The sequence below is a fragment of the Paroedura picta genome, chromosome 2 (genome assembly GCF_049243985.1).
Source record: "Paroedura picta isolate Pp20150507F chromosome 2, Ppicta_v3.0, whole genome shotgun sequence".
NCBI classification, from domain to species: Eukaryota; Metazoa; Chordata; class Lepidosauria; order Squamata; family Gekkonidae; genus Paroedura; species Paroedura picta.
In genome coordinates this window covers 162,496,826-162,506,202 of record NC_135370.1, presented here as the reverse complement: position 1 = coordinate 162,506,202, position 9,377 = coordinate 162,496,826, and the positions used below count along the sequence as shown (strand labels likewise).

The following is a 9,377-nucleotide window of genomic DNA, read 5'->3' as shown; positions in this document are numbered from 1 at the left end:
CCAGTGTGTGTTATTTTTACACGGAGGGGTAACAGCTGAGATCACGGCAGCCGTGAGAAGAGACCTATATAACAAACACACTCTTCATAGAAACGTGGCATCCCCATGGTTATGACTCTAGCAGCCACCCACACAGTCAGAGATATATTTATGAATTGGGCCTGGGGTAATGTAGCGAGTCAAGGCCAGGAAGCAGATTGGGGATTTGGAACTGTGACTTCCCTCAAGGGGAAGCAGAGTCAAAACGAGATGTTGGGTGAGGGAACTGGGGAACTTGACGGCAGCCTGCTTTTAAGTCAGCTCTGGCTTGGCAGTTCCAGGCTGAAGACGCAAGAGGTAAGTCTTGTCAGGATCAGAGCCAAGTCCAAATAAGCCCAGAAACATCTGTGCAGTCAGGCAAACAGAGCCAGCTTGGGAACCGAAAAGCAGGGCAGGAAGCAGGCCCACAGAAGCTGGCAGATGGGCAGAAATGAGTGATAAAGACAGCCAGCCCATTGTGATAAGCTTCGGGCAGAAGGCTGTACTGTGCAGAATTATCTTGTTGCTCTGAGCCAGCAATGTGGGCCAGCTTCTCCTCAGCCGCTTCTTTTTGCAGGGGACTCGGTGAGACCAGGGTAGTGAAATCAGTGATCACTATTTCCTGGTGAGTGGCACCAGAATTGCCAAAGCCCTGAGCCCTGATATTACTGCTCGTTTGGAACAGCTTTATCAGTGCTGTGGCGAGCCCAAGGTCACCCAGCTGGCTGAATGTGGAGGAGGAGCGGGGAATCAAACTTGGCTCACTAGATCAGAAGTCTGAACTCCTAACCACTACACCAAGGTGGCTTTCATGAAGCTGGAAGTCTGGGAAAGCCTGTAAGTCTATTCCAGCATGTTGCATCTTCCATTTTACTTGCATAAACGTGAGGAGCTGTGCTCAGCCTTGGCGACCCATCAACTTTCATAATGACAGGGAATTTATGCAACGCAAATGCAAACATTGATAACTTTAATATATTTTTTTAAAAAATCACAAATAGAATTGTACTTTAACAAAAGCAGTTCCATTGCCTCTTAATAATGCTCGTAAAGAATGAGGCCTGTAAACAAGGACCACTGAAGTAGTCAAAAACACTACACATTTGATTTGCTAAAACCACTCATGAATACATGATGCAAAGCCCAGATAAACACAGAACCCTTTTCAGCCCCTCCCTGTATCTTGAACGATTTATTACAAGAATAAAAGCTTCTGTAGAACGATTATTACAAGATAAAAACAGTACAATTGTAGGCTTCCACCTGGTGCCCCCTCCCCAAATCTACAAGTAGTATCAAAGAGAAAGAGAAAGAAAGAGAATAGAAGAATGACAATATCACAGGGCAATTGATAAAGACGGAAATGTAGCTTGCTATTGAATATCAATACATGAACTTCAGCCTTCTCCAACTTTAATGTTCTCCCTGCCCATTCTCTCTTCTGGCATTCATTTCCCTTTAATGCTCTCCATCAGTCTCTTTATCCCAGGGGTAGTCAAACTGCGGCCCTCCAGATGTTCATGGACTACAATTCCCAGGAGCCCCTGCCAGGAAATGCTGGCAGGGGCTCCTGGGAATTGTAGTCCATGGATATCTGGAGGGCCGCAGTTTGACTACCCCTGCTTTATCCAGTCCTCCAGTGCCCTCCATTTTTCCTAGACCTCTGGTTTAACCCCACCAGCCTTCTACCACTTTCCCTGGAGCAAAGCAGCTCAGTCAACAGTGTCCAGATGTCCTTCAGCCTCACCCCTTCCTCTGTCATTTTGGTCGTCACCACCTCCATTCACTGCCACAGGCTTCATCCCAGACTGCATTGCATTGCAGCCATTTCAGCATCCTTCTTTTCAGGAGACTGTGGCATTTTAAGATACTATAAGAAGAGTCGGAAGGCCAAGCTTTGCAAAATGGAGGCATTGCGAAAATATCTGAATAATTTCCATCAGACTGCGTAAAAGATTGCAAGAACATACAGAAAAGCCTTGGCAAAGTTGGGAAAAAAAGCAACCTGTATACCAGAGATTTACCCACGCTACATAAATACATGAAAAATCTATTTGACATTGGTGCAAAGGAACCTAGCAGGTAGGACTATAGGATAATAATATTTGCAGCCTCGTATACTATTTTTGTCAAGGGTTGGATAACCTCTTTATCATCACTATGGAACGGTCCCATGAAGCAGTCATCAGGACAGGCTACTACAGAAACAAGGGCGTTGGATAATTCACTATGTGATAATATTTGACTACAAACCAATTTCAGATAGCCACTTGACCAGTCATTAGAGATCAGTGAATGGATCAGCTTCTCAATTCTAGTTGGAAACCAGCTATAAAAGCACCTGCTATATTTTTATCATTAATTTGGAGCACTACAAATATTTATATGAGAAATGCTATTTAAGCGAGCCAGCTTACTGGGAGCGGTGGTATACAAGTCAAATCAATCAATTAATTAATTAGCTAGCACAGAGAGGTTCATAAGGGTTCAAGGAAACAGCTTGCAACATATTTACTCCCCAGCCTCAGTGAATATTTTTCCATTGCTTTCAATCTTACTATGGTAGCAATTTTTTTAAAAAGAAAATATGATGATGGGACACTCAGGATTTTAACAAGTCCGTGGATTGCATATAAAAGCTTTGGGAAGGGAGGTCATTTCCCCACTTCTGTGTTAAAGAAGAGATCATTTCCCTAATACAAAGCCATAGTTCCTACATGAAAGCTCGATTTTGCTCATGCCATGATACAAAAAGAGTTTTCTTTCTGGTGCCTCAGCATTGCCCTACTTAAACGGCTGTTCGACACAGTCCCTCCCCCTCTTTTTCAAAATTCATATCGCTGCCTTACTCTGCTTCTCTGATCAGCTGCAGGAAACTGTGCAAAATTATATTTTCAGAGGCATGGTGTGAAAACGGAGCTGCACTACACATTAATAACTCTCAAGCTCCCTGCAGGAGAATGTGGAGAAGTTATTAGGATAGTGAATAACTCCCGGATATTGGAAAGGAGAAGGCTCTTCAGAAGAGAGGGCAACGTACACCATAAATCATTGAACAAAAAACATCACTCTAATTTGGCAACGCGTAGGTGCTCAAATTCTAGCCAGCATGAGCTGGGAATATGGGAGTGGGAAATTATCAGTGAAAGTCTGGCATACCCTGTAAGATATAGAAAACACAAGCTGATGGTGGCAAAGGCAATATTTAATTTGCAGATAGTTCCGAGCCAAGTTGTCTTCACCAGTGACTCTGGGGCCCATTCTGCACACATAGGATAATGCACTTTCAATGTGCTTTGGCAGCTGGATTTTCCTGTGCAGAACAGAAAAATCTACTTCTAAAGTGCATTGAAAGTTCATTATCTATTGTGTGCAGAATATGCCTGCCTGTGTATTATAAATAGAAGTTTATGTTCACTATCTACTTTATGTATAAATTTCTATTAGTATTCATGGACCACAAAGGCTCAATTTCTTAGGTGGAATGGGGATCAAGAGGTGAGAATACCCACAAAAACATCCCCTTTCATTTGAACAGTGAACATGGTTTGTAGCTATACAGAGTTTTTCTAGATAGTGGCTATCATACTGGTCACAAAGTCCATGAGATTCAAAATTGGTGGGGGATCTTTCACTGGACACACACAAAACCAGGTGAACTGGGAAGGCAGCAATGTATCTGCTGTACAGAGCAAAACACAACTGTTTCCAATGTTGTTGTCTTTCCATTCTTCCTAACAGAAAATTCCATGAATGCTCAAGCTTTCCTACCCAAATCCAAACCAGCCTGATACACTGCTTGTAACAAGAACTTGCCAGCTGAATACAAGGAGCTTATACTGAATTAGATTACTGATCCATCAGGGTTGGCATTATCTATTCCCACTGGCAGAGTCTCTCCAGGATCTCAGGCAGAGATCTTTCACATGACTAACTGCCTGGTTCTTTTAAATGGAGATGCCAGGAATTGAACTTGGTACTTAAATGCTCTACTGCTGAATCTTGGTCCATCCTCTGTTCAGGGCCATGTATGCAATTTGTATCAAGAAGAAGAAAAAGAGTTGGTTCTTATATGCCGCTTTTCTCTACCCGAAGGAGTCTCAAAGCAGCTTACACTTGCCTTCCCTTTCCTCTCCCCACAATAGACACCCTGTGAGGGAGGTGAGGCTGAGAGAGCCCTGATATTACTGCTCAGTCAGAACAGTTTTATCAGTGCTGTGGCGAGCCCAAGGTCACCCAACTGGTTGCATGTGGGGGAACACAGAATCAAACCCGGCTCGTCAGATTATAAGTCCGCACTCCTAACCACACCACCAAACTGGCTTCACTTGGGTGCATGCATGTAAGGAGAAACATTTAAGTGTGGGGAAGTTCCCTTCTGTTGCACTCAAACTCGATAGCATCCACCCTATGAAAATGTCCATATATGTTTCATAGCAATATTTCTCAGGTAGGTGATTTTATCTACATACACAATTACATGGAGCTGATCAGCAGGAAGTACATTAACAAATCAGCCTGAAAACACAAAACCTGAAAATATATGTGTAAAATGTAGATCACAGTACTTCTTATAGCTCCTGGGATCTCTTTTATTTTGTGTCTTACCCTCTTGAAGCAAAAACATAATATCTTTATTAGGCTTGATTTGAGCCTCTTGTGGTGCAGAGTGGTAAAGCAGCCAACACGCTATCTCAAGCTCCGACCATGAGGCTGGGAGTTCAATCCCAACAGCCGGCTCAAGGTTGACTCAGCCTTCCATCCTTCCGAGGTTGGTAAAATGAGTACCCAGTTTGCTGGGGGGTAAAACGGTAATGACTGGGGTAGGCACTGGCAAACCACCCTGTATTGAGTCTGCCAAGAAAATGCTAGAGGGCATCACCCCAAGAGTCAGGCATGACTTGGTGCTTCTACAGGGGACACCTTTACCTTTACCTAGTAGGGAGCCAGTTTTATAGTTTGACACAGTCCACATATGAAGCTGCCGTAGACTGAATCAGATCCTTGGCCCATCAAAGTCAGTAATACCTACAAAAATTGGCAGCAGCTCTCCATAGTCTCAGGCAGAGGTTGCTCCCATCATCTACTGCCTGGTCCTTTTAATGGGAGATGCTGAGGATCAAGTCTGGGACCGGCTACACACCAAGCCGATGCTCTACCACTGAGCCCTTGCCCGAGGCTCAACATTGTGTGATGTGACACAAATTAAAAGGGTGGGTGGTGAATAGGGCAGTGGTCCGAAGGTATGATGAACACCCAGTAGGACCACTGATTGCAGCTGGTCACTGTAGAAGCTCTTTGCAGACTAATTAGGTTAGATTCTACCCCATGGAAACCATCACAGGAGACTGGAAAACATCATGGGAGAGAGAGGCAATGGCAGCTATCCCTTTGAGGAGCGATCCCCAACCTGTGGGCCGTCGACTAATTGGAGGTGGGCCCCGAAGGATGCCTCCCCCCCCCCCCCGGCCCTTTACTTCATCCCCTCCGCCCCCGGCCCTTTACAACACACTTCCGGTGTCCTTGTCTCCCATCACTCCCAGATGGGACTATCTCGTTGCAGAGAAACAAGCTCAGGGTTCCCATTGATTTGTCATTGTCATGAGTTAAAATTTCCATGAAAATAAAATGTTCCTTGTGTTCATTGTTGTGGTGTGTCTGTATCTTATTTTGAAGGGATGTTTAAACATTACCATAGCGATCAGAGAGCGTTAGGGCAGTGGTTGAGAGTAGAGGAGTAAACTACCCCCACCCACCGGGCCTCAGTAAAAGGCGTTGAGTGGTCCCCGGTGATAAAAAGGTTGGGGACCACTGCCTTTGAGAACAGGAAAGTGTTGTGTGAGGCATGAGGCGTTGACCGACACAATCAAATGGGGGCTACAGAAAACGTGGGGAAGATATAAAAACGGCTGCTTCCTTTCTTTTCTGAAATCATGATACTTTTCCTGTCAGATCACATGGCAATCTGTCGCTTAAATGCAGTCTGGACTTTTTATTCCAGTTACTCCCATCCCTGCTCTTTTTTCAAGTCTGAGTGTTCTTTTTCAATCTGGCCCAATCCCATCGCAGATAAAACACAAAGCTTTGCTAAACGCGTTTAGATTAAAACCCACAAATTAGCTCAAGTGAAGCCCTGTATTGGCAAATTCATCAAGTTGCCCAGGAAGTCCACTGGGTAAGAATAAGCATCCTCCAACTGAGTGTAACCATGGTGAAATGACTTTTCTCAGCTATTGACCGCACAAAGGCCATTTCACCGCAAGATGGAGTAAAGCTCCCGAATCTTCGTTGAGCGGCTGAAACTTCTATGAATACCCAATCAATCTAATTATAAGGCTAGCTACACTCTCAGATTCATCCAGGAATGTGAAATGGAACTCATTTACTTTTCATTAGTTCCTTTAAATGAGAAGCTGTGAGGAAATTGGGAGATTCAGGCATTCAGAAGCAGGTAATTGGCACAGTCTGAACAACACTGGGGGCTTCGGATGAAAAAAAATAACACAAGCACACCTGACTGTATCTCCAGCCTATCTGTGTCTAGCTCCACGGCCATCTTTGTCTTTCTGGAGCCTTACAGGCTTGGCCTCCATTTTTGGCTGTGGTTCAACATTAAAACACAAAAGATCTGAACTCTACTTCCATGTTAGTGTGGGAAGGTTCACAGGTACAAGCCTCTGACCATTTAAAAGGTTGTTAGGGTACCGTTTTAGATTGTGTGAGCGTTTAAGTGTGTGTGTGAGGGAGGTTCTCATCAAGGTTTAAAGGCCCACTGTTGAATATATTTTAAAAAATACAGTGGGAAAGTGGAGTGAGAATAAACCCAGCATTGCAGTGCTGCCTGCAGCTGAAACAATGTGAATTCAATCTGCACAGCCCATCAGACACCCTGTAGGGCCCCACATGCCCCACCTACTTCCTGGTGGGCACCATGAAAGAAGAGTTGGCTTTTAGATTTCCCCTTTGCACTGCCTGAAGGAGGCTCAAAGTGGCTTACAGTCATTTTCCCCCTTCCTCTCCCCACAACAGACACCCTGTGAAGTAGGTGGGGCTGAGAGAGCTCTCATAGAAACTGCTCTGGGAGAACAGCTGCTAACAGAAATGTGACTGGCCCAAGGTCACCCAGCTGGCTGCATGTGGAGGAGCGAGGAGTTAAACCCGGATCACTGGATTAGAAGCTACCACTCCTAACTATCTCCATGCTGGCCCTGATGAGCCCCCTTGTGCCCACAGGCACCTCACTGGGGACCTTTGGCTTCTTAGATGGCTTTAAAAGGTTGTTTATATGGCCTTTTAGTAGCTATTAGGCATTTGCAGAGGCAGTATGCACCAAATCCCACAGGCTGGGCTACTACACTGGGAGACAGCTGGTTGGTTACCGTAACAAACAGGATTCAGGATTACATAAACGCTTGGACTAATCCAGCTACCTTCTATAACAAAATCACTGTGACTCCTTTTTTATCATAAGGGTCTGCCTTCCTCCGAGTCGGTCTTTCACAGTCAACATATTAAATTCACGCACATCTTATACTACAGCTTTCTAGAAATCTACACTATTTCCCTTCTCCAGCTGAAGAAGCACATGGAAACGAACCCAAATACCTACAAGCTGCTTGTGACATATATGGCATGACCAATGGGCATCACATGGCTTTTGGCAGTAAACGCATTTTCCCAACACGCTGACTTATCATAATCTGCCTTACCACAATGAGATCATACGCCATGCTCATGTGTCCTGTGCCCCTGAAGAACAATGGGAATTAAGTTACCGCAGAATGAAAATGGGTAAGGCATTTATACAAAAATCTATGTTCAAAATTCGAATCCACACCGGGGCAAAATTACAAACAAAAACTACAGCCATGAAGAAAACAACAGGTTTGCTAGTCAGCAGAAAACAAAGCCCCTGCTGAGCAAACCTGTTGTTCTTGCATGAGTATTAAGTGTACATACACACTGGCCCTTCGCATTAGATTTGTACTTTGTTGGTTATGCTGTTAATTACCTGTTTCACCCTCAAAACCATTCATACAGGTCCTCAAGGGGTTTTTCAAACCACGATCACACTTGATCTAATGTAGGTAACAGCATTTAACTACATATACTTATAAAGGTTTTTTTTTTTATATATATATATGAATGTGCGATATATAGACACACATGAGTAAGAGACAGCACGTCGACTGCCAGCTTCTTTGGGCCTTCTTCTTGCTTCTCTCTCAGAACGTGAATGCGTACACCACTCCAACCACGACTATGTTCCCGATCGTTGCTATAATTGCAATCCATAACAAAATGGCATCGTTGGAAGAACGGGACGCCTCTTCGGGCTGGTTTGGTATTGAGGCGGCTGTGTGGACATTGGCGGATGAGTTAAATAAGGAGTATTCCGTACTGAAGTCCTCATTGGGTGAGTCCATAAATGCTGCTCCCATAACGGGAATCTGTGGAAGCAGAATTTATAATATTAGAGTTAAAATTCGAGAAGAGCTTCATAGTATATAGACAGATTAGTACCCTGGGCAAGAATGCTTATGCAGTGATGAGAGTCACAACTACTTTGTAGTATATCTTTGCTTTGCTCCCAGTGTATATTACTACTTTCCCCCCCTTGGGCATTAAGTTTCCTATGCTGCTGGCCAGAACTTCAGGAAATCAAGAAAGCAACCAGGGAAACAGGGAAGCCTGGGAACCATGTTGTATACCAGGGGCCCACAAACTTTTTGAGCCTGTGGAATTCTGAGACCAAGTAAACAGTGCAACCACAAAATGGCTGCCACATGAGCTGGAGCCATACACACAGAGAGAAAGCCCAAGTATGGGGAAATGGAGGGTAATTTTTACAAAAATACACTGGCAAAGAGGAGCAACTGGTGCTGAAATGATATTATTTAAATCTGCACTGTCAATCAAATCTCCAACAGCCAATCAGAAGCCCTGAAGGGTGAGAGCCATACCTACCCACACCTGCATTCTTAAAACACTTGGTGGGAATCAGGAAAGGTGTCAGTGTGTGCCATTGAGCCCAAAGGTATCCCTCTCTTTGTGAACTGTGCTGCCCACGTTAGCCACTAGTTCTTTTCGTGCTCAGGCACCATGTAAGAACCCTGTAGGACAGAACTTCTAGGTGGATATGCCCTGTCTATGAGAAGTTATGTGTTCATGAAATATTTTAATGGCAATTAACACACTGGCTGAATTCAAAACTTCAGAAGATTAGGGATGCTGCCTCCTCCCTCTCACTCTCTTGTGGATTCTCACCACCCTCTCTAAGCTCCCGCCCCCCGATGAAGATTTGCAGCCTCTTGGGTTCAGCTCTCCGTTTTAATTCTCAAAATGCCTGTATTGAACTA

At 44.4% G+C, this 9,377-nt stretch overlaps 1 protein-coding gene across 1 annotated transcript in view; it reads right to left on the bottom strand.

Annotated features, from left to right (window-relative positions):
• Nucleotides 1-971: 971 nt before the first annotated feature.
• Nucleotides 972-9,377, bottom strand: part of C2H14orf132 (chromosome 2 C14orf132 homolog) — a gene marked incomplete at its 5' end in the record, with an annotated part of 53,701 nt that continues 45,295 nt past the window's right edge. The window contains one exon of the mRNA XM_077319108.1: nucleotides 972-8,468. Within this exon, the coding sequence (XP_077175223.1) occupies nucleotides 8,244-8,468 (225 nt within the window). The remainder of the gene's footprint in view (nucleotides 8,469-9,377) is intronic.